At 51.6% G+C, this 24,337-nt stretch overlaps 1 protein-coding gene across 7 annotated transcripts in view; it reads left to right on the top strand.

Moving 5' to 3' along the window:
- The first annotated feature begins 1,033 nt into the window (after positions 1-1,033).
- Positions 1,034-24,337, top strand: part of SCUBE3 (signal peptide, CUB domain and EGF like domain containing 3) — a 37,638-nt gene continuing 14,334 nt past the window's right edge. For 3 of the 7 annotated variants that reach the window (XM_060109447.1, XM_060109445.1, XM_060109441.1), the window contains exons 1-7: positions 1,034-1,561; positions 15,029-15,151; positions 16,387-16,512; positions 18,262-18,396; positions 19,375-19,500; positions 19,693-19,809; positions 21,979-22,026. In XM_060109447.1, coding sequence (XP_059965430.1) covers positions 1,477-1,561; positions 15,029-15,151; positions 16,387-16,512; positions 18,262-18,396; positions 19,375-19,500; positions 19,693-19,809; positions 21,979-22,026 — 760 coding nt within the window. In that variant the 5' untranslated portion in view covers positions 1,034-1,476. Of the gene's footprint in view, positions 1,562-5,084; positions 5,148-15,028; positions 15,152-16,386; positions 16,513-18,261; positions 18,397-19,374; positions 19,501-19,692; positions 19,810-21,978; positions 22,027-24,337 lie in introns of those variants that run through there. The other 4 variants (XM_060109442.1, XM_060109446.1, XM_060109444.1 and 1 more) reach the window with 4 other exon arrangements.

Below are 24,337 nucleotides of genomic sequence, written 5' to 3'. Positions count from 1 at the left end.
TGCAAGTTGGAAGGATGAAGGCTTAAGAATGTTCTGGTGGGGACCACATCTTGAAGGTGGGAGGGCAGGTATGGAGGAGAATGTTGTGCATATCTTTGGGTCTCTGTGTTTACACACATAAGCAGATTTCTGCGGGTTAGCTTTTGCCCCTGTGCTGAGCGCGTGAGAGTGTTTTGTATACATAAACCCAGGTCTATACAGGTAGGGTGCCGGGTGGGCTACCTCCAAGGCCTTAACTGCAAGGGAGTCTGCCCTGGAGCTGGCAGTTTCAGCTGAGGAAAGGCTACTTTCTTCTTAGTCCTCAATTAAAGTGGACTCGGCACTACGAATGGGGACTGAGTCCTGAGGGTGTGGGGTCTGTGGTGGAGGTGAGAGTTGGGAGGGCGTAACTCGACCCGCTGTCGGAGCCGCTCTCAGTTTTTCGAGGTCCCCTGTGGCTGTGTCCCGCGTGTCGGGCTGTGTCGGCGGGCGAGCCTGAGTGCCCGTCCGGTCTAGCCCAGCCTCCCCGACACCCTTCACTCTCTTTGTCTCCTCTTGTAGTGTGAGTGCAAACCTGCGTCGCACAGCCCTCATCGTGTGCGAGCGCGGGGGTGCACCCTAGCTCCCCCACTCTTTCCGCCGGTAGACAGGACGAGCCGGAGCCGGGTGCTGTTTGGTCTGGAGCCGAGCGGTGCTTGCATTGATCCATTGATTGTGCGCGGTCTGCGCCTGACCTCCCTGCTCCCGGGGAAGCCGTCTCCATGGAGACCGGGCCCGCTCCCCCAGCGCCGGATTGTAAATTCCTGCAGGCAGCGGCCCGGCAGCCTGGGGAGGGGGCCGCCGCGCCCGGGCGCGCAGGGGGAGCGGCCGCCGCGCCGAGGCCCCATTTGAAAGAAAAAAGGGCACGGAAAAGGAGGTGGTGGAGGAGGAGGGGGAGGAGGAAGAAAACGAAAAGGAGCGAGGAGAGGAGGAGAAAGAGGAGGAGGAGGAGAAAGGCGAAGAAAAAGAGACGGAGCCTGAGAGAAGGAGAAAGAGCGAGAGAGGAAGAAAGAGAGGCAGAAAGGGCGTGTTTCTGGCGCTGCGTTTCCCCTCCCCTTTCTCAGGTCCCTCGCTCGGGCTCTGCGCGCTCTCCGCTGCAGCTCTCTCCAGGCGAAGCTGGGAATTGGGTGGGATTATACGGAGCAGCCCCGCCGCCGCCGCTAGCGGAGCCGGGCTTGGAGAGGGCGGGGGCTCCCCTCCGTCAGCGGCTCCGGGCGCCCCCAGCCTCGTCGCGCTCTCCGCCTCGCTCTCCCCGGCGTCGGGCCGGGAGAAGCCGGCAGCATCGGGAGCCTCTCGCCAAGGGCGCCGCGGTCCGCGCCCCGCGCCCGCACCCGCCGGCCCGGCCCCGGCGGGGCACCCCCTCCCCTTCCCCCTCCGGCGCGCGGGGGCCCGGCCCGCTTCCGCCCTCCCCGGGCCGCGAGACCGGCCCCGGCCGCCCGGCCGCCCGTAGCTTCAGCCATGGGCTCGGGACGCGTGCCCGGGCTCTGCCTGCTAGTCCTCCTGGTCCACGCCCGCGCCGCCCAGCACAGCAAAGCCGTGCAAGGTAAGGAAGGAGGGGCGCGCGGGCGCCGGGCTGCCTGGGCTGCAGGGCCCGAGGGCGGGGGCGCGATTTCCGAGGGGCAGGGCAGGTGCTGGGAGGCGTGCTGCTGTCAGGAGCGGGCACTGTGCACCCGCACTCCTCGGCTGGGGGCCTGACCTCTGGGCGCTGCGCCCCAGGCGAAAGGCTGGAGGAGCCAGGGGCGGTACGGGTGAGTGAGAAGTTTGGGGAGCCCTGGGCAGAAGTGACCACGCATCTCAGAATTCTGCCCGACTTCATTGCCACCCCAGCATCTTCCAAAGACTTCTTGTCCTCCAGAAGTATGAGAGAGAATCTTCTCTCCTCTCAACCATTGTCAGAAAACTTAAGTTCTGGCCTGGAATGAAAACTTTTTCAGCCATGCTATATTTCTTCCCCTCGCCCCCAGTCCTCAAAGTTAGACAGAAATTTCGAAGTAGTCTTATCAGAAAAATGTTAAACAAAGATAGGATCTTTTAAGGAAAACCAAAAAACCAACTGTCTCCTTCTGGATGGTAGAGGGCTGAAGAAGAGAAGAAAATTTCTGTGACTCTGGCTCCCGGCAAGAATGTCGCATTTCTGCCTCTTTGGGGGGAAATCTCTTTCGTCTTGCATGGCTTTCATTTCTTATCATAATATTTATTTATTAAGGCCTTGGGTTTCCAATTCCATTTAAATCCAGGTCAGAATTGCATTAAAATAACAAAGTAAAATTCCAGGCTGGGGAGCTCTGACAGATCCCTCTAGGAATTAGAGAGAGACAGGGAGGCCCTCCCGCCCCCATCCCTGACCCCAGGCTCATTGCCTGGCCAGTCCCAAGGCTGTGCTGGCAGAAACCAGGCTGGTGGGCTACAGTTCTCTTGGGGACAGACTCCCCTCCCCCTTGACCTCCTGCTGCACCCTTCCCCCATCGAGTCCTCACCCAGGAAGAGATTTATATGGACAAAAAGAAAATTCCTCCTGCCACAGCTTTGCCCAGGAGAATATGATTCTGCCTATTGTCCTAGGGGCTCGTTGAAGCCAAGTTGGGGTGTGGAGGTGGCTGGGCCACCAGGGAAAGTTGAACTTGGGAGTTGGGGAAGTCTGAGTCTCTGGCGGTCGGGTCGCTGTGTCCTGGAGCCTGAGCACTTGGCTCGTAAGCCGCTCTGTGTCCTGGATGGGCTCCCACTCTCTTAAAAGGAAGGTGCTATATCAGTGCCATCCTCTTCTTCCCAAGCACTGCCTCTTCAACTACCCTCTTCCTCCTCCAACCTGTCCTTTAACAGAACCAAAACACTAGAGACCCTTGGCTGTCAAATACCAGACCCCACCCCCACCCCTTCCAACCCCAAACTGCCTCTTCTCTAGTCCTGGTTCCAGACAGCCCACTACCACTGCCACCCCCAGGCTGGGAGTAGCCCCTCTCCCACTGTGGATTTGCTTGTGTTTTCATAAACAAAGGTGGCTTTTGTAGTGCATGCTGACTTACTCATAACATGGAATTAGCTAGGGAGTTTAGTCTGAAGGAAGGAACAGATTTCATGCAGTAATCTAGAGACGAGATAAGGGCCTCTTTCAAGTTGAAGCCAGTGTCTGTAGTGGCCTAGTGAGGCTGGGGCCAAAAGGAGGAGCAAGCAGTATATTCAGCGGGGGTTTGTGGGGCAGATGGAGACTCCAAGAAGGGACAGGTGCCATCAAGCCAAGGCTTTCAAGCCTGAGAGATCAACCTATCCTTCAGGGACAGAGGGACTCAGAATCTCTCGGAGGGACTTCAGGGCTCTCTCTTGCATTTCATCCTGCTGCTGCTGTGGGAAATGCAGCCAGAGCGGAGGCCCTGCCCTCAAGGAACTTACAGACTATAGTTTTGCCCACTGCTTATCTCACATTCGAGCCACACTTGCTCTGCCTGGGCTGCAGTTAGCTTCACATCTTCCTTCCTTCTGATCCCTGAGTCTAGCTGGGCGTAGATTCCAAGCCTGTCGTTTCAGCTACCTTTAACCCTACTATTCAGGAAATTTATCAACCTGGTCTTCTAGAGTTGCCTCACAACAGGTTTGCTGGGGTAGGGGGACATCTCTGGTCCCAAATCTACAGGCCAATTTTGCAGGAAGGACAAGTATTGACCGGGCAGGGCAGCCTTACCCATAGACGGTGCTGTGGACATTCCTTGCTCTCAGACATATCTCCAAGGTATCACTAGTGCCAGAAGGTGTGCTTTGAATGCCACATGCTTTTAAATGAAGCTCTAGCAAGTCTTTAAAATACAAATAACTTTGGCAAGTATCTTGTCAAGAGTTACTATAGCACTGGGGATATCTGGGCCCCAAGGGACAGACCCTTTTCTCCAGAGATTCACCAAAGTGGTGTGGAATGGAGAGGAGGGGAGGGACACAGAAGGGAACCCTGAGTATGCAGGTGTGTGTGGGTGTGTGTGTGTGTGAGTTTTACCACAATCACCCACAGGTGACATAGCTGGTGTATGTCTCTGTTGTGACTTAGTTGTTAAGCATGTATACAGATGTTTTAGTGTCTTTGAGAACTGTGTGTGTGACTGGGAATGAGTGAGCATGAGGGTACATGATTTTGAGTGTTTTTCAAGTGCCTGTCTGTGTATTTTAAAGTAGACAGACTGGATAACCAGGATAATTGTTAACTTAAAAGCATTAATTTGCTTTGTTTTTTTTGAGGGGGGGCGGTGGTGTGCAGCAGTGGTTAAGAAGACCTAATCCTTGCATGGGGCTCAGGTTACAGCTGAATGAAAAGGTCTCCTGGCCTCCTGGGGAAAACTTGTCCCCAGGGCCGGCTGGGAGAGCCAGCCTGGCCATTTAGTTTACCTGGTTGTTTCCTCTCCTCATTAGGGATAGACTTTTGATAAAGCCGTATATTTAGAGTTTCCAAGCAACACCATCCCTGGGACTGGGAGCGTTCATCTGGCAGCAGACAGTGTCTCTCTGTCTCGATGCGTCTCTCCGGGTCTCTGTCTGGGTGTATGTGTGTGTCTCTCTCTCTTTCCCCCACGCCTCTCTTCCTCTTTAATGTGGCTGTTTCCTCTCCTCCCCGCTTCCCTGGGCTCCTGTGGCCGGCTCTTACAGTGAGGGGACTGTTCCTCCTAGCCCCTCCCTCGAAAATATGAAATGAAAACCATAACGGTGTCAGCGGGTGAGGGTGGCCCCGTGGGCAGCCGGCTATTGCCCATGCCCCATCCAGGCCACACTGGGGAGAGAGAGGGAGAGGCAGCCTCCACTCTTGGAGCCTGATCTTCCCTTTAAGCCTGACCCCCACCCCTCATTTTTCCAGAAGGGTGGAGAGGTGGGGGTGGACTGCTTAGAAATTCCTCAGGAATCCCTTTGACCTCTCTTCTCTCAGTGACATGTCCTCTAAGGGGGTGGGGAAAGCCTGGAGCCAGGGGAGAACTTTTCCCCTTCTCACCCTTCATCTCCCGAGTCTCTGCAGGGTGGAATGAGAGAGAGGAGACTAGAAGACACCGAGGCCAGAATTACCACAGGCAGAGAAAGAAGAAAGTTATCAGCACCCCTAAATGAGACTGTTTCCTGAAACCTTCAGGAATCTGAGCATATGAGAACCGGTTTGAGATGTAAGCGGCTGGGACCTGTTGTAAAAGGAGCCGGCCCTGCGTGTGAGTTTGGGAATGTGCGGTGTGCACTCACTGGGGCATGTGAGCGTGCGTGTGCATGACTCAGGGTGTGTGAGTGTGTGTCTGTGCTCTGGTGAGAGGGAAAAGGAAGCAGGCAACGTGCATTTTGTTTTCATTGGAGAAGTAAAGAAGTGGAATGGCTTGGTCCCGTGCCTTGAACTGAGCATGGGGGAAGGGAATGGATGGCTTCAGACCGACCGTCTTGAGAAGATGGAGGTAAAGAGCTTGCTGCCTGAACTAACCCCAGTCCCTGCCCCCGGCTCTGGTCCCTGCGTGTCAGGGTGTGGGCCTCCTTTGACGTCCCATACCCCTAGCACATGACCACTTATAAGAAAGAGTCCCTGTCAGGGCTGGAAACTGCAGAGTTACTCTGAGGCTGGCAGTACCCACAAGAGGCCCAGACGTGGGGACAGCTTCTTCAGGCTCAGTTATTAGACAGGAGTCTGGAAACAGAGGGACTGCCGGTCCTTGGGGGGAAAAGTGATACAACTGCCAACCCAGGGATGTTTGAGTGGTAGAGGAGCTAGCTGCCTGGACTAAGAGGGAACGTGGACCCTTCCCTCCTCGTCCCCTTTGGCCCCTCTGTCACCAGACTGGCCACTCTCTTCTTTTCATGCCCACATACTGCCAGCCCCAAATGGCACAGGGTGGGAAGTATGGAAGGTACCAGTGGATTTAGGTAAATGCAGAGCCCGAGGGTTGGGGCCTCTGAGGAAATAACTGAAATTATCTTCCTCACTTACGAAATGGACGAGTATCAGTAGGGTCCCTTTCAGCTCTGAGATTATGTATCTCTTCAAAATCCTTCCTGCTGAAGGTGGAAGACACTATAGCAAGCCCCAATCCTGCAGCTGGGGCTTCCCAGGCTTCTCGCCTGAATCTCGTGCCTTTTTCTCCCTGGGCCCTGCTTCACTTTTTCCTGCCCGAGTCTACGTCATGTGGCTACTCTTCCTTTCTTCACCCCCCCCTCCACTTTCCTGGGGCCTCACATACCCGATAGCTCTTACCGTGTCCTTAAGTGGGGTATTTCCCCCTGGAAACAGCCCCTGCAGGACACGTGTGTGTTTCTGTGTGTGTGAATGTACGTGTATCCAACAGCATTGGGAAGTAGAGCTGAAATGTTTGTGTGCTGGGAACTGAGTACTCTCTGGGCAAGGCCCCAGGGCCCCAGTTCTTGCCCCACACCATATAGTCTCAGTTTCCAAGACTAGCCCTCTCTATTGTGCTCCAACCTAGACATCTCCCCTTTTCAGACCAAGGCACCGTCTTGTAGTTGCCATTGGATTTTGCAATTTGGCCCTACAGGCAGAATGATGCCCCTTAAATAGGGTGCTGTGGCCCTCACTCTTACCTATGGTTTCCCTGTGGCTAGAACCATAGCCCTAGAGATCTGTGGGGTTTGGATGTCAGAGCCCCAGGCCAGGGGCTATCTGCCTCTGGTCACTGATGGTAACAGCTGAGGACAGACCTGGGCAGGAGCTGCTGGGCTGGAGAGAAGATCCAGAATAAGGAAACAGATCTAAGGAATCCCTCGGAGAGGGTGGAGTGTCAGGATATGTGGGCTTGGGGGGAGCTGGGAGAAGGGGGGCGCTTAAAGGGTAGACCCTGGGGAGCAGGTTTACAGAGAGGACGTTTTTACAAGTTTCTAATTATATTTATTTGGAGTTTTCCTCTGGCGGTTTGAAGCTGTTAACAGCAGGAACCTGTATCCCTGGTGTTTGTTTTTGTTTCTAACCAGCTGCTTCGCCCAGCCTAGTGAATCCAAGGGCAGGAGACACCTGCCCGCTCCTGCACTGCCCACCCCTTCCTCACTGCAACTCTGTCTGCTCCCACCATGGTGCAACCACCCTCCTTCACTGCCCACACACAGCCCTGCCCTCCTCCCTGCTGCCCCCATGCCCAAAGCCTGGGAGCATCTGTATGCCTACTGCTGACTTCCTCCCAGGAACATCCGAATGTCAGTTCCAGGCCATTCTGTGGTTCCGTAGTGGATGCTTGCTTCATGCTGAACTAAGTGCTGAGTTGGGGTGGGGATGGGCGGGGGGGCGCGATAACAGCTAAGGCACGATTCCTCCCTCATACGTCTATAAAAGACATTGTATACAGAGAGAGCACCAGACTGGGAGTCAGAAAACCTGCGTCCTGGCTGTGCACTAGCCGTTTTCTCTTTCCCAAGATACTGTCTCTGGGCATGTTCCTCATCGATTCAGTGAGAGATAGGACTGTTTGAGAACCACATGAAATGGCCTACATGAAAGAACTTTGCATGCTTAATGGAATTATACATCATCTGACATCATCACTGTTTATCTTGTTATTTTTTCCCATCAATTTGGAGAGAGAAGACTGATCATCATGGAAAGGGAATGTGCCTCAGCCCATGGCCTGACTTCCTCTCCAGTATTCTGTTCTTCCCTCCCCACTGCCACTACCCTCTACCCTACCCATTCTCTAAAACACCTCTGACTCAGGATTGTTGGTTTAGTCCACACTGAAAGGGAGAAAATTCTTGTCCATTTAGGGGTACATTCAAATAAGCAAGGAGCTGGATTAGGAATAAGATAGGACACTGTCAAGTTCAGCCCTGCACCTCTCCAGTCACCAAGCACCAACTGCTTTTCCTGGCTCTTCAGTTGAGCAGGCTAAGCTTGTAGGAGAGGGAAGCGTACTTTTTTAGAAAGAACAAAGAACTCTGTCTCCTCTCCTTGGGGTCGTCTGTGTGGTTTCCTGGACTCTCTCCAGGCCTGTTCACCCCTGTCTAGGCTTTGTCCAGGCTGAGGATGGGCCCAGGCTCCAGCTGAGGTCACAGCCCAGTTCCAAATTGGGAAGACAGCCTGAGAAGCCAGAGCTGGGATGCCAGGCTCCAGCATGTGCACATACGGTACCTGCATCTGAGCAGATATGCACATATGCAGGTACACATACGTGCACATGCTGCAGGTTAGGGTGTCATGGCCAAAACCTGAGCTGGTTCTACTCTGGATGTTACTTGGATGTGGGAGGCAACATGGAAGAAAGGAGAGGGGAACTGACCAGGAGCAGCAATGGAACGTTGGCCCCTGGTGCCCTGTCCTGAAGGTGTTAGCACTGAGGCTGGGGAACGTCTATCTGACAAGGATACTCTGAAGAGACGCCTGAGTAGTCCCAGATAGCACCTGAAGACCCTGAGGACCTGTGTATTCTATAGGATTCCCTCTTATACTAGATTTGTTGGTCCCATCTCTTCTGGCTTCAGCACGACCAAATAGATGCCTTTAGGTGGGTATCTTACCATTTCTGAGTTACCAGTCTCCCTACCCTTAACTTAAAACTAAATTTCTTGGGACTGTCTTCTACCCAGAACAGTTGTGGTGTTACAGGAGAGAAAAGAAGTGAGCTTTTTCTCTGCAGTAACACAGAACAGAAAGGATGCCACAGTATGGACCTCATCCACTCACCCACCAACCCATCCATCTATCCATGCATCCGTCCATGCATCTGTTCAGCAAATATTTACTAAATGCTTTTAATATATTAGTCTGTCTTGATGAACTGGTTTGCAAGGCAGAAATAGAGACACAGATAGAGAACAAATGTATGGACACCAAGGGGGGAAGCGCGGGGGCAGGGGGGCGTGTGTGGGATGAACTGGGAGATTGGGATTGACATATATACACTAATATGTATAAAATAGATAACTAATAAGGACCTGCTGTATAGCACAAGGAATTCCACTTTGTACAGTAGAAACTAACACAACATTGTAAAACAACTATACCCTAATTTAAAAAAAAAATATATATATATATATATATATATATATATTAGTCTGTCTTGTTCACTGCTGAATGCCCAGCACCTAGCACAGTGCTTGGCATGTTGCAAATGCTCAATAACTATTTGTTGAATGGTTGAATGAATATGCTTAACTCTATTCTAGCTGCTGTACAGGTTTCAAAGATTCAGAAGCCATGGCCTCAGGGAGCTCAGAGCTTCCATAGGAAGATAATACACAGGAACCAAAAGTTAAATAATGGTGTAAGGTAGCATGTAAGAGGCATCACAAGATAGTGATTAGTCAGAGGATGAGAGAACCTGACAGTAAAAGCCTTCCGAGTTAAAGAGTAAATTAGAGAAGGCTGCACCAGTCAAAGGTAGCTTCCCAGCAGTGGCACCTACACTTGGTCCTCAGTGATGGGTGAGGTTCGAAGGCATTTCAAGAGAGGAAAATAGAGGAATGAGGTAGACACAGCAAACATCCTGGGCTATCCTGGCTGGGCAAGAAGGATGCCACAGCCATGTGGGCACATGAGGACACCAAGCAAGCTCCTTTGGACCTTTGCATTGGGACCAGCAAATTTGTCCACAACTACCCCCAGCTCCTGTGAGTAGGAAGGTGACAACTGTAGTAACATAAAGATGGGGTAGACTCTACCTACGGGCATCTGCTTCTCTGCAGCCTGCATTCCTGCTCATTTTCCCTGGTTATTCCAGAGCTGGACCTGGGCAAAATTTTGAAGCAGATAAAGTGTTTCCTTGGGAGTCCTCCTGCTTCCCTTTTAGGGTACACTTCCCCATCCTCAGAAGGGAATCTTAATGCTTAAGCCTGTGTTGTAATAATCCAGCTTTTCTAGTCTGTCCTCTAACCCTCATATCCCCCGCGTCATCCCACCCCTCCTCCCTGTTTAGCAGAATTTATGCAGTGCTCTGTTAGGTGCTGAAGCAAATCCAGAAGAAACGTCAGATGGTGCTGGGAAAAGCTGCTGCCATTACAGACCTGTGCAGTCATGCCAGGAGAAGGTGAGGCAGGGAGGTCTTGGCTCATCTGTGGTGTCTTTGCAGCCACCACTCTCCCCTGATTCAGCTTGTGATCCAGGCCAGTGCCTGGGGTGGGGGAAAGGGCACAAAAGGACAGCCTTTACAGAGGATTGTGGAGGGCAGCTTTTTGGTTCCCAACTGGCCTCTCACCCACTTCACCTGCTGCTTGGGCGGTTCCCAGCATGGGCAGAGTAGGCAGTGACACAGATACCTTTAAGGATATGTCTCCCCCAATTCCCTGCACCATCACATACTCCCCTAGTGCCTCATCACCCCACACCAGGCCTCAAATGGGACTTTGGTACGGGGAAGGGGGAAGGGGAGAGGGGTTCAGAAAGGATACTGGGGAGAAGGTTGGAGAGAAGGAATAAAATAATGACCTTTATTGAGCATTTACTGCATGCCTGCACTGCAGTGCTAAGTACTTGATAAGTATTAACTCATTTGACACTCATGGTGGCCCCATGAGGAGGTGCTGTTATCATTATTCCCATCTACAGAGGAAGGAGCCGGCCAAGTTCAGAGGCTGGCCCAGGACCACAAGGACATGCGTGCAGCTGGCATTTGAACAGACACAGTATCACTCCAGAACCCCTGTTCTCAAACATTCTGTCATGTTGTTGCCCCTGGTCTCTTCCCAGCTTGGGCAAATAGTCTATCACATTATCTGAGTTGGGAAAGGAAGACAGAGAGCAGTCCAGACTCACCCTGGAGAGCCTGATGCAGCTGGTCTAAGAGAGTGCCCAGTCAGTCACATTTTCTTTCCCTTTCTTTCTTTCTTTCTCTCTCTCTCTCTCTCTTTCTTTCTTTCTTTCTGGCTGTGTTGGGTCTGCACGTGGACTTTCTCTAGTTGTGGCGAGCGGGGGCCACTCTTCGTTGCGGTGTGCGGGCTTCTCATTGTGGTGGCTTCTCTTGCTGCAGAGCAGGGGCTCTACGCACGTGGGCTTCAGTAATTGTGTCTTGCAGGCTCTAGAGCGCAGGCTCAGTAGTTGTGGCGCACGGGCTTTGTTGCTCCGCGGCATGTGGGATCTTCCTGGACCAGGGCTCGAACCCGTGTCCCCTGCATTGGCAGGCGGATTCTAAACCACTGTGCCACCAAGGAAGTCCCCAGAGAGTCACATTTTTTTAAAAGGTCCCCTGGGAATCCCAGGGTGCAGCCACTGGTCTAAACCAATTCCTGCCCAGCAGTATCACCTGGTTTGTCAGGCCAGCTAGTAAACACCTGCCCCCTGAGAGAATGAACTAAGATGAGACTGTGCCCATGGGTGTTGAAGGGATCCCTGCATGGACAAATTGGGGGTGGTCATATGTGGGGGAGCTCTGAAAGAACGAACTGGCAAAAGGAGACACTGGATATAATTTGGGGCCCTACTTCAGAGCTCTGTTTTAGGCTTGTTCTGCTTCAAAAGATTCCATCCAAGTAATAATTCCATCCTCAGTGAGTGACCAGCCAAGTGAGGAAAGCTGAACATGCCACACAAGATGGCTTTAAAGCATTAGCAGAGCAACTCAGTAATAGCTGCAAGTGAGCTGAGGCAAACTGAGTCCCCTAGGACCTGGAACTTACCAGGAATAGGGCTTACCAGGAAGAGCTTTTGGGAAGACAACTTTTGAGCCAGTTTTGGGAAGCTGAGAACAGTGTGGCTGCAAGAAAAAAGAAAGGACTGCATTTCAAATGTGAAGAATGAGACGTGTGAATGCGTGAAAAGGGGTAGAATGGTTTAGGTGTTGGAGAGGGATAAGTATTTTGAGCAGGGAATGAGGGGGAGGGGTAAGATGGCAGGAAAAGTCCGACTGCCTGAAGGGTCTAAAGTTTCTGCCAGAAAGCCTGGGTTTGCTGCAGTCAGCATCAGGATCCACTCTAGTACCGGTGAGCATTGAATCAGAGGCCAACGGAAGAACTCGGAACCCAGACAGCCTGATGGAGACTGTTGTAAAGCCCCAGCTGATTCAGAGACAAGCATGTACCTCTGAGATGGCCCTAGAGGAGGAGCTTCCAGATGAGTTTCCAAGTTGTCCTTCTGGCCGCTGGGGAAGGGATGGAGAGACACAAGGGGAGGAGGGCTCAAGGCAGGATGAACAGGATGTTATTAGTCACTGGCATTGCCCAGTGTTCTGTACCTGCCTCTAACACTCACAAGGGCTACCACAGGGAAGGGGGTGATCCTCCAGTCCCCTTGCCTCCGGGGGACCCAATAAGAACATCTAAAACTTTGGATTCCATTCAAAGATTAGAATTAGTTGTTAAAAGATATTTTCCCTAACATGGGGGGCATGTGCAGATGTGGGGACAGAGAATGAGGACTGGGACCTCAGAGTGCCTAGTCTTTCTTCATGCATTTAACCACACTTGAAATTTCCTTTCCCCTTCTGTCTAATGGTTACCCAACTTCCAAAACTCAAACTTGAGTCCCACTCCTCAGGGAGTTTTTTTGGTCCACTCAGGCCCAGGGTATCCCTTATTCAGAACTCCTAGAGCAATGCTATCCAATAGAACCTCCTGTGATGTTGGAAATGTTCCACACCTGTGCTGTCCACTGTGGTAGCCGTTAGCCACATATGGCTATTGAGCACTTGGCCTGTGGCCAGGACAACTAACGAACTGAATTTTAAAGTAACTTAAATTTAAATAGCCACATGTGCCTAGTGGCTACCATCTTAGCACCGTCATAGAGCACCTGTTATCTGAATCAGTGATTTAATAATTATCATCTCAAGCTTCCGATACCTTATTAGGTACTTTACACAAATTATCTCATCAGCTGTTCACAGCTTCTCATGAGAAGGTATTATCATCCCCATTTTAAAGAGGAACAAATAAGAGAATCAGAAAACACACCCTAGAGAATGGTAGGGCTGGATTTGAACCTGGGACTGGCTGATTATCGTCTTTCTACAATAGGACGTTTCTTAGTACCATGTACTCTTCATCAGTTGGACAAACTGATTCTCCATGCAGCCTCTCACTGTCTACACAGGTCCCTCTTGCCCTGTCTCATGAACTTGAATTCAGTGCCCCCTCTTCTCCATCCATTCACTTTGGGATGACTTCCTAGGGTGAGCTAGCAGGCAGATACCATGACTGCAGAGCCTGAGGGAGGTGGAGAATAAGTGTGAATTACAGCAAAGATCACTGGGCGTGGTGGACTGCTGCAGAGGGGTCAAAGAATTGGAGGGTAGAGTGCGGAGCCGAATAGAAGCCCAGAAGGTTTGAGGCAGGTGTGTGGGGGCACTCTTCCAAATTTCAGTTCCCTTCTTAGCCCCAGGAGGCCTCAGTCCTACCCCGGAAGTTCTTGACATCAAAAAGAAAAGAACAGGGGCTTCCCTGGTGGCACAGTGGTTAAGAATCCGCCTGCCAAGGCAGGGGACACGGGTTCAAGCCCTAGTCCGGGAAGATCCCACATGCCACGGAGCAACTAAGCCCGTGTGCCATAAATGAATAAATAATTTAAAAAAAAAAAAAAAAAGAAAAGAACAGTTAACTGTTTCAAGCTAGGACTCATGGGTATCTATAAATTGGAGCAATTACTGATCCATTCATTCATTCATTCAATACAAAATATATCAAGCACCTTAAGGATTTGGATTCAATAGGTCAGCAATCAGACCTAAGAATCTGCATTTTAACAAAAGCCAAGCAATTCTATGACCCATAGATCATACTTGGAAGTTATGATCTTGATTTCAAATCCCATTTCTTTACTTGCAGTTTGCTACACTACCCTGGGTTTCCTAGTTCACAGCTAGAAGTTGTCTCTTCCTCCTCTGATCTTCCCTTTAATGGAGATTCTGAAGCCTGGCTGCATATTAGACTCACCTAGGTAACTTTAGAAAAATACTGATGACCAGGTCTCAGCCCAGACCAGTTGACCAGAATTTCTGGAGGTAGCACTTGGGTATCTCCTAGGGGAGTTGACTCTGATGTGCAGCCAAGGTTGAGGACCCTCTTTCCTTATCTCTAATGCCCTCGTGGCACTCGACACATCCTGCTTCATGTTACTTTTTTGTCTCTCCTTTTGGCTGGTCCGAGTCATCTCCGAACCTCCACAGCCTTAAATTATAACGCATTTTTGACTGAAGCATTTTCGCCTACTTCGGTTCAGCCTTATGGGCACCGTAACATTGCCCCAGAAGTTGGAGTCTTTTGCCCAAAGATGATAAGTTATTCTCTTTCCTATGTCCTTTCTGAGCATTGTCTTTTCTGCTAGATCTTGGGTAGCCTCTTCTTCAGCATAGCTCTGTGAGTAGCACCTTGTGTCAGAGCGAGGTACACCTGGGGTTAGATGAAAGAGCTCAGGGTGGTAGGATGGATGGGCCTGGGTGAGTCAGCTGGAGAGCCGCAAGGGCTGCACTTATCAGGCTTCAGGTTGCCGGTGCCACAGCCCCTGCCAGCTCCTAGTCCCTCTGCTGTTGAGGGATGGGCCTAGGCAGATCTTCCAGAATGGAACTTCTTTCCTTTAAAGATTCTTGGCGCCATGGTGGGCAAGTGGGAGCAGGCCTGGTCTCAAGCAGAATTGTGAGGCAGATGAAGATTCCGCAGATGCCCCGTCTCCCTTTCTTCCTCCTTGAATTACCAATAGTCGCTGGACCCTGCCACTTTCCCAGAGGCCACTGTCCCCGTGCCTTTCTCTTCCCCCTCCCTCTAAGGCTGCTCCTAAGAAAGGTAACCTAATTCACCCTAGGTTGAATGTTTCTAATCAAGTGTGCTACCTACCCAGTCCAAAGGTTTTTTGTTTGTTTGTTTTTAAATCAAAGAGGAGTGTTTCAAATGATGGAATTTTAGCTGTCATTGTGGATTAAGTATTTTTGAGGGGAGTGGGCGTTCTTTCTGAATTCCTGAAATTACAGGAATTTCAGGAATTCAGAAAGATTCTGAAATCGGAGGGGCATGGGAGGCCGCCTGCTTCTGGAGGGGTTGCCGTCTATTTTAGAGGAGAGGGGATTTTGCCCTGAGGGACCACCTTCAAGACACCCCTTGGGAGGCACCAGGAGAGGGTCTCATGTGTTCCTTCTGCCCCTGCCAGATGTGGACGAGTGTGTGGAGGGGACTGACAACTGCCACATCGATGCAATCTGCCAGAACACCCCACGGTCGTACAAGTGCATCTGCAAGTCTGGCTACACAGGGGATGGTAAACACTGCAAAGGTGAGGCTGGGAGGGCACCTGGAGAAGGGGGACCTGCCCGAGAGGGGAGACCCCCACTGAGCTGCGCTCAGTTGGCCACGCTGTACATTACACTAAGGCCTGCAGTCCCTGCTGGCGTGGGGAGAGGGCTGGAGGAAAGCTGTTTCTTCCCAGAGAGGGTGTCATTTTCTAATTTGCACAAAGGCACCACCATATATGCTGGCTAAGGCCCTGGTGGGAACAGTTCACGGTCATACAGTCTGACAGGGTCGGGGGATCAGAATCACGGGACTGAGGCCTGAGGTTCCCTGACACTGGAACCTCCATCTTTAGACCCTTATGCCATGCCCCAAAAGAATGAGAACAGGCAATTTATCCTAGGGGAAATTCATCCTATAAACAAACACATCTCCTCATAATTAAAGCAATGCAAATTAAAGCAGTCGAGATGTTATTTTAAATTTATGACCTTCGGTGCTGGTTAAGACTTCAATACACAAGGTGCACTCGTTAATTCCTCATGACATTATGAATTGAAAAGTGATTTTGTCATACCTAGCAGGAATCTTGAAGTTATTTATATTCTTTGACCCAGGAATTTCATGTTTAGGAACTTGTTCAAAGGAAATTCAAAGAAACAATATATGGGAGAATATGGGGTTTTGGGGTTTTTTGTTTGTTTGTTTGTTTGTTTGTGGTATGCAGGCCTCTCACTGTTTTGGCCTCTCCCGTTGCGGAGCACAGGCTCCGGACGCGCAGGCTCAGCGGCCATGGCTCACGGGCCCAGCCGCTCCGCAGCATGTGGGATCTTCCCGGACCGGGGCACGAACCCGTGTCCCCTGCCTCGGCAGGTGGACTCTCAACCACTGCGCCACCAGGGAAGCCCGAGAATATGTTTTTTGATGCATCATTTATGATAGAAAAATAAATGGAAGGAAACTAACAATAGAGAAAAGGGATGAATAAGTTATGATGTAGCAACATAAAGGAATATTTTGCAGCCATGTACAGTGATAATTGGAAAGACTGGATGGAAACGTAAAAATGTTTATGACTTAAGTTTAGATGAAAATAGCAAAATGCAAAATAGTTTGTAGGCTATGAAGGTAACTATGGGAAACAGAGACACATACACAAGCACACACATACACAGAGGTTATATATTTTTAAAAAAACCACCATAAGGCTGAACCCAGGGGTGGACAGTCAGGGGCACGCAGGTGGGTCCAGCTGCCTTAACTCCTATTTGCCCACAGATGTGGATGAGTGTGAACGGGAGGATAATGCAGGTTGTGTGCACGATTGTGTCAACATCCCTGGCAATTACCGATGCACCTGCTATGATGGATTCCACCTGGCACATGACGGACACAACTGTCTGGGTGAGTGAGCAGGGCATGTCTTGTGGAAGAGGAGGTGTTTTTAGCCTTTTCTATTCCCAGGCAAGAAGAGGAAAGTGAACAAAAAGCTGCATTCCCACAAAATAGAAAACAAAGTCAGCCTCCCCCTGGAAACTAGATGCTGAGGATGAAATAATCCTTCTGCTGGATGAAAAACATGAAGGAGATGCTGCTAGAAAGTGTTCTCAGGGGAAGGGCCAGTATATGACAGTAGTGGGCTTAGTCACGGGAGGTGGAGCGTGGTAGGAAGACGATTTGGCTCCAGACAGATCCTGGCTCTGCTGCTTTACTAGCTATGGAGCCTTGGGCAATAGGGACGGTAGTATCCCACTCAAAGGGCTGCTGTGTGACTCACCATGAGAGAACATGTGTAAAGAGCCCCGTACAATCCTTAGTACATGGTAGGTGCTCAATAAACAGGAGGAATGTCGATGATGAGGAGGAGGAGGAGGGGGATGCTGATGCTGATGCTTCCCTAACCTTAGGGGAGACTCTTAACCTTTGGCTTTTAGGAGAACCCTAAGTCATCCATGCCCTTGACTTCAGTTTCCCCACTGAGAACTAGAGGAAAGCACTTGGCTAGAGTAGCAAAATCACAAGGCTGGAATAGAAGGGAGCAAATAGAAGGATGGAATGTAGGACGGGGTAAGAGCAGGAAGACAGGGATGGGGAGAAGTCAGGGGTGTAGGAGATGGGACAGGAGCAAGGCCAAAAACATATACCTCCTTGGCTTTCCCTACAGATGCATCTCTCAGTCAGGAGCCTTCTGGATCTGGGCCTCTCTGCCCTTGGCCAGAAGGGTAAAGGACAGGGTTTCAGGGCTCAGCAGAGAGGATGGGAAGAGAAGGACAGATGAGGCCCTTAGGAATCAGGTCCCTTAGGAGCTAGATTGGTCCACTTGGGTCCATCTCCCTGATGCCTCCCTGTGCCAAGGAAAACTGAGAAGGACTGTTAACTTGGGAGGGTAGTAAGTAGCGTAGAGATGGAGTCAAGGCATTGAAGTGGGCGCCCCGGAATGAGCTTGGCTTTGGGACCTGGGGGTGGTGATTTGGGGTTGGTAATTAGGGTGTGGCCTGGCAGCTCTTCCCCCATCCCTCCCCGCCAAGCTACCAGACTTTGTTTTGTTAAACCAAAATAGGAGAAAGGCTAGGGAATGTGGCAGCAAGCCCAGGCATGGGGGAAGGGGAGGAAGGACGGGGTCATGGCCTGTCCACAGAAATGGTCCCTGCCCCACAATGAGTTGAAGTTCACTACCTTTCCCCACCCCACCCCTCCAACCTCAGCACCTTGGCCAAAGCTCTCCCTGCACATGGAGCCCTGATTCCCTGGCTGCTTATCACAACCAGCTGCCCACAGTTCCTCCCCATCGTCAATCTCCATCCTTATCTTCATCTCTGTTTCTCTTGCTCTGACTCCTTTCCTAATCTCCTCTGCCTTCAGACCCAATTTCAACAGGTGAAGGAAAGGGAGGCCATGTTGGAATGTCCCCTCCCCACCTGCGTAACTCCCCAGCTCTGCCCTCTTAGGGTGGCCTCTTCACAAGCAGTGGAACATTAGCTGATGAGTGGGTGAGAACTGCCTAGCGTAAGGCTGGGAGTTGGATTTCCGTGGAGGGGATGTGCGTGTGTGCTGGATTCTTAAGACTGCTTTCAGCCCTGGGTGCGGAAGTCCCAGCACATAACCAGACCCTGGCCCGCACCCATGGCCTCCCCAACCACCTATCCTGCACAGATGTGGACGAGTGTGCCGAGGGCAACGGTGGCTGTCAGCAGAGCTGTGTCAACATGATGGGCAGTTATGAGTGCCACTGCCGGGAGGGCTTCTTCCTCAGCGACAACCAGCACACCTGCATCCAGCGGCCAGAAGGTCAGCCTATGACCTGGGAGGGCCCAGCCCTGCACTCCCAGGCTTCTCTCCCCACCTGTTCTGGAGCTTCCCTTCAGTGCCCCCTAGGTCTCACCCTCTGCCACTCTTTCTTCTCTTGTCCCTCAACCCAATTACATCCTAAGGGTTCCATGGACAGATACTCGGGGTTACAGGAAAATCTGGGAGAATTCATTTGGGGCTGCGGGTCAGTATGGGATTGAGGCTACCATGGGACATCCTCTGTGTCCAGACCCAAGATGGGTGTCGCTCCTAATTGTAGATGGCTGAGCCCTAAGCCAATGCTATCTGAGAGGACCTCACCCATGCCTTATTCCTTGGATTGGCTTGGGAGGGTCAGGCAGGAGTAGCGGGGTATGTCTTGTCTGTTTCTGTGACTCTGCCATTACCCTCCCACCCCTGCCGACTGTGACATCCCTGAGAGCAGAGACTATGCCCAATTCATCTTCATATCCCCAGAACTTAACATACTGCCCTGCTTGTAGTAGGAGCTTAATAAATACTTGTCGAATAAGACATATAGTAATTATCTGTACTAATTACTCCTCACTCACATGATAAATGTTACTTATCTTCTTCCCAGTTTGACTGTAAGCTCTTTGAGGAAAGAGATCATGTCTTATATTTTTCTGGATCCTTCCTAGATCCACCCAGTACCAGCACAGTGCTGGGCAACTATTAGACACTAGTTTTTGGTTGTTTGAAGGAGAGGGTGATCATGCAGGGTTGGGGGGCTGGCTGTCAATACTTATATATCATTCAGAATAGTTCTGAGCTCTGCTCATTAGCATCCAGCCCTATGGGCAGGACAGGGGCCCTGTGAGGGGGAGCCAGTCTCCTCTGTGTTGTAGCCTCAGTGAAATCCTCCCACTTCCCTAGGCCCCAGCTATCCCTTCTAGTTTCTCTTCCTCTAGGCATCCAGGAGTACAGAACATTCACCGCCCTCCTCTTCCCTTTTAGAAGGAATGAATTGCATGAACAAGAACCATGGCTGTGCTCACATTTGCCGGGAGACACCCAAAGGGGGTATTGCCTGCGAATGCCGCCCTGGCTTCGAGCTCACCAAGAACCAACGGGACTGTAAATGTGAGATAACTGGGATGGCAGTGGGGGAGAAGGGGAGACAAAGGGGAAGGGCGTGGGGCCTTGGCAGCAAGAGGTGGGAAGAAAAGAGAGCGTGGGAGAGGCAGCTAGGTTAGAGGACCAGTCTCCATGTTATGGAGAACTGGGGTACCCAGGGAGAAGCAAGCTGACAGGCCTCCTGCCCTCTCTGCACAGTGACGTGCAACTATGGTAATGGTGGCTGCCAGCACACGTGTGATGACACAGAGCAGGGTCCCCGGTGCGGCTGCCATGTCAAGTTTGTGCTCCATACCGACGGGAAGACGTGCATCGGTGGGTGAGGCCAGTGGAGAACTCAGTCCACCTGTGATGGGGGTGGGGGTAGGGGCCCTTGGGAACAAGGGGAGGGGGGAGCACATGGGGCCCGGGTGCTGAGAGCAGAATGACTGGTGAGTGGGTCGAAGACCCAGACAATGCCAGGTCTAGTGAGAGAAAATTCAGAGTCTGAAGGGCTCACCTGACCCTCCTCCCCTCCCCCACCCATTGATTCTGCTGCCCCACCCCTGGGAGCCTCACCATCCTCTTAATCCAGGATAAAGTGTTGCCAGGTTGGGAATAATTAGCAGAGGTGCTTGTTGACGCAGGCCGTGGTTGAGAAGAGGGAGGAAAGCTGGGGCAATGCAATGGATTAAGCCTGAGCGGAGGCCCTGGTTGACAAGTAGGGTAAGACGGGAGCTGTCACAACTCAATGTCCCCACTCTGGAACTGAGGGTGGGGCAGAGCACTCTTTCCTGGAACAACCAGCCTTGAACTGACAAATGGGGTTTCCTGGCTCCAGGTATCTTTTCCTCTCTCTCCTTGCTCTCCGCCTGTAAATCTCCTTTCCAGTCCTATTACCCTAGGCCCCCATTTCCTCCTCTCTCCTCCACATTCCAGTGGGGCTCTGCCTGTAGCCTTCCCACTTCCTCGCCAATTCCAGCATCCCATCCCTCTCACCCTGGTTTGGGGCCTTCTTAACCCCTGGACCCCTTGTCCTGAATTCCTAGGCCTTACCTCAACATATCTTTAGGTCCCATAGATGAGTTCAATTCCTTAATTCCTAATTCTCTAAAAGTCTTTAGTTTGTTGTTGTTGTTGTTTGTGAAGGCCAATTACTATGTGCTCACAGAGTGCTGAGAAAGACAACGGGACAAGGTGTCCCCTTGGAAAAGTGGGAAATGAAGGCGGAGAGTTTGGGCAGGGGGAAAGGCTGTGTTGAGCCAGGCAGGGGCAAGCTTGTCCTGTGGGCACGGATATTTATGAATGGACGTTCATCTCATGGGATACAATGTGCTGGGGATGGGAAGGTGTGAACACAGTCACTTGGTGTGTTTATGAGAGACAAGATATTCCAGTTCAGAGCCAGACTCTCTCCCATCTCACTCCAGAGACCCACCCCGTCTCTGCAGAGAGCACTGCTTTTCCCCCAGTCACAAGAACTGGGGAGCAGACGGTGCTCTTAAAGGTCTCCCTCAGGTACCTGCTCCAGAGACTTGCACACACAGTTCTAAAGCTCCTTAATTAAAATCTCTCTTGCTACGTGTTTCCCTCTGAACTAACTCGCCAAAATCTTGGAACATTTTCGGGTCTTCGTGTTGCCTTCTCCAGGCTGGTTTGTTCCAGCTCCTTTCATTTTTTCCCTCCTAAGTCTAATTCTTCAGCTTTCCAAACCTCCTGCGATGCCCTGGACACACTCACACATCCTAGAGACTCCCAGAAGAAATTGCATGCAGTCCCCAAAGATAAGCTGCATGTAGTTAAGACAGAGCTTGGGGCCCATGGGTGTGAGGCCGGGTCCCTCTCTGATGTCTTTCCGTTTAGATAGTCCTGGGCACGGCTGCTTTTGAAAATACTCCTATTAAGCTTGAGCTCTGCTCTAATCAAGACCCATTCCACCCTCTGGGCCATGGCCAAGGGAGGCAGAAGAGAGCAAATGAGGCTGTTCTAAGGTTCATAGCTATGTCCTTTCCAAGTTCCTCTCCCTCTTCTCCAGCAGAACTGATTTTACCTTGACCTGTATCTCATTTTTCTCCCCAGCCCCGGTAGAAGGAAACTTCGATGTTCGGGGCCATCAGGACATTCAGATTTAGTGGGGAGACTGAGAGGGCGGTACAGTTTAGCAGAAAGGGTGGGCACCCTCTGGGATTTGGGATTTGGCAGCTTATAAGACTTGAGGTTGTATCCCAGCTCTGCCTTTGGCATGCTGTGTAGTACTGGGCCCATGACTGCCCCTCTCTGAGACTCAGCTTCCTATCAGTCACTCGGTGGGATCCTGGCTTCTTGGAGGATACCAGGCAGGACAACCCTGGGGAATGAAGTGTAGGAGTCTCAGAGCTCATCATTTGGGGCCAGCGGTTTGGGCCTGCAGGGAGGAGGAGGAGGAGGGTGGGGAGGGGTTGGGGCACAGAGGGCCACAGTAGCTCCCGCGCAGCATCTAAACAGCTTTTTTACAATGTCAAACAGGGGAAAGGCGGCTAGAGCAGCACATCCCCCCTCAGGCCGTTTCTAATGGTAAATATGTCTGCTCTCTCCGCTTGCTCTCGCTGCCTTGCTAGGGGAAGGGCTAACCCGCTGGGGCTCCCACTAACTGCATGCCCACGGGCTCCCCTGGCAGCCTGGGTACCGGGCCCACTGAGCAACAGGAAACCTGAGTCCCCACGAGCTGGCCTGGGAGCCTTCATGTTGGTTTTCTTTCTATGATCCTGTCACTCTCCTTCCTCTCCTGCTCCTTTGTGCCACCTTCTAACACCTCACCCCTTCCCAGCCATCTGCCCCCTCCCTCTCTCTGCCTTCTACACAGCTGAAGACCCAGCCAGCTGCACTTACCCATCGTGCCCACTGAGATCGGGGTGGGATAGGGTTAGATGCCATCCCCTCCTTGGGGTATCTTTCTTGGGTTCTTACCCATATTAGCTCACAGTCCCAGCATCACTCACCATTCTCTCCCACCATAATGGTTAAGTGCACGACATTGGAGTTCAGACAGACCCGAGTTTGAATCCTGGCTCCGCCCCCTTCTAAGTGTGCCACCTTAAGCAAGCTGCTTTCCTCTCTGATCCTCAGTTTACTCTTCTGTAAAAGAGGGAGAATAAGAGTCCTCTCTTAGTATTGCTATGATGATGGAGATAGTGCATTATAGCATCTACTAAGTACTAAGACACAGAATAAGCACAGATTAAACTGTGATTTAAATACACAGCCTGAAGAGCAGACGTTTGAGGCAGCCAGAGAGGTCCCTCTGGAGAGCTCTGCCCTGCAGGGGCAGGCAGCTATGCCCAGCTTCCTGGTCCAGCCTGGACTGGTCATTGTGCCAGCTCTACTGCTCCCCATCCTGGATCCCTCAGAATTGACTAGACTTGGTGCAGGATCTCTGTTCCCCTCTCCCTGTTCCAGGGCTTAGAGGGCTTCTTCTTATGCTAAGACCACTCTTGTGGGGGATCGTTGGGCTTGGAGCCTGAAGTCAAGGTTCCCTCCTAGGTTCTTCCCATGGTCTCGGGGAGCCTCAGGAGAGACTTAAGGTGGGAGTGGCACATAGGAGATCCCACTGTGGCTGCTCCCAGACCTGGGCATTTGAGGGTCCAGGGCATGACCAGGGACCCACAGGCAGAGTTGGGCTTCTTCTGGAGTCTTTGCTTTGCTGGTCTCCTCAGGGACGAGGGTTGGGCCTGAGTTTTAGGAGTCAAAGATTCAAGAAGATGATAGTACTCTCCAACGCTTTTCTTATTCAGCTCCCCTGATTCTGAGAACCTCTCTCCTCTCTTCCCTAGTGGAGGCCTCAGGATTCTGTTTCTCTAATGGGAGAATTCTAGGCCCCCCAGAGGATGGATCACACCTCCCTCACAGTCCCTGCGTCAGGGCCTTGCACTGTTTGAGCTGATGTTTTTCCTCCTGGGCTCATCTGAATCTCCTGAGCTGCAGTTTAAACCTCTATTTTTCTCCTGTTCTGAATTCAGAAAATAGGGAGCGTGGCCCATCCATACTCCCCCAACTCCGACCTCTCAGCAAAGGGAAAGCTTACCAGTCAGGAGGGGTCAACAGAAGAGACTTAGCTCTGAGGTTCTCTAACTCTCTCACCTATCTTCTTACACCCTTCCTTCTCCTCTGGATTCTTCTCCTTTTGCCCCCTCCCCTAGCCTAGACAGTATCTCCCCATTCGGAAAGTAAAACAACAGAACAGCCAGCTTATCTCCCTCTGGAGCTAAGAGGAGGGCCCGGGAGGAGTTGGAGGTAGCCGGGAAGGGGCTGGGAAATGATGGAGTACTAGCTCTCTCCTCTGAGGATGAGCAGTCAGTCCTGGAACTGGGATCTTTCTTAAGACAGCTGAGCAGGGAGGAAGGGGAAATGGATTGAGGGTCATCTCTCAGCTGTCTTAGGAATCACCAGGCTCACTCTTCCCAGGATTGTCCCACCATGACCCCCCACCCGCCAACGAGATAGTCGAGATAGTAGTTGGTGGAAAGAGAAGGAAGCTCCTATTGTCCCTTCTTGATCCCTGGCGGCGGGGACCACCCTTACTTAGCTTCCATCCCTCCCTGCGCCCTCCCCTCTCTACCTCCTCCACCCCCTCAGCACATTCCTGCCTGACAGCTCTGGCTTGTACCTGCCTCACTGCTGTCCACCTTGTTTCAATCAAGTAGGGGGCAGGGAAGTGGACTGCTTGGCTGTACTTGTGAGGGGATGGGGGTGGGAGTGATGGGAGGAAGGGGGCTGGGAGCCTCCGCTTAATGCTCCTTCTAAAGCACAGGGAGGCTAAGGGCTTCCCTTGGGCCTCTGTGCTCCCTCCTATACCCTCATGTTTGGGACTCCTCCGAGCTGATAACCA

The sequence above is a fragment of the Mesoplodon densirostris genome, chromosome 10, assembly GCF_025265405.1.
Source record: "Mesoplodon densirostris isolate mMesDen1 chromosome 10, mMesDen1 primary haplotype, whole genome shotgun sequence".
NCBI classification, from domain to species: domain Eukaryota; kingdom Metazoa; phylum Chordata; class Mammalia; order Artiodactyla; family Ziphiidae; genus Mesoplodon; species Mesoplodon densirostris.
The sequence above is the reverse complement of the archived record's forward strand: the minus strand, read 5'-3'. Positions and strand labels throughout refer to the sequence as shown.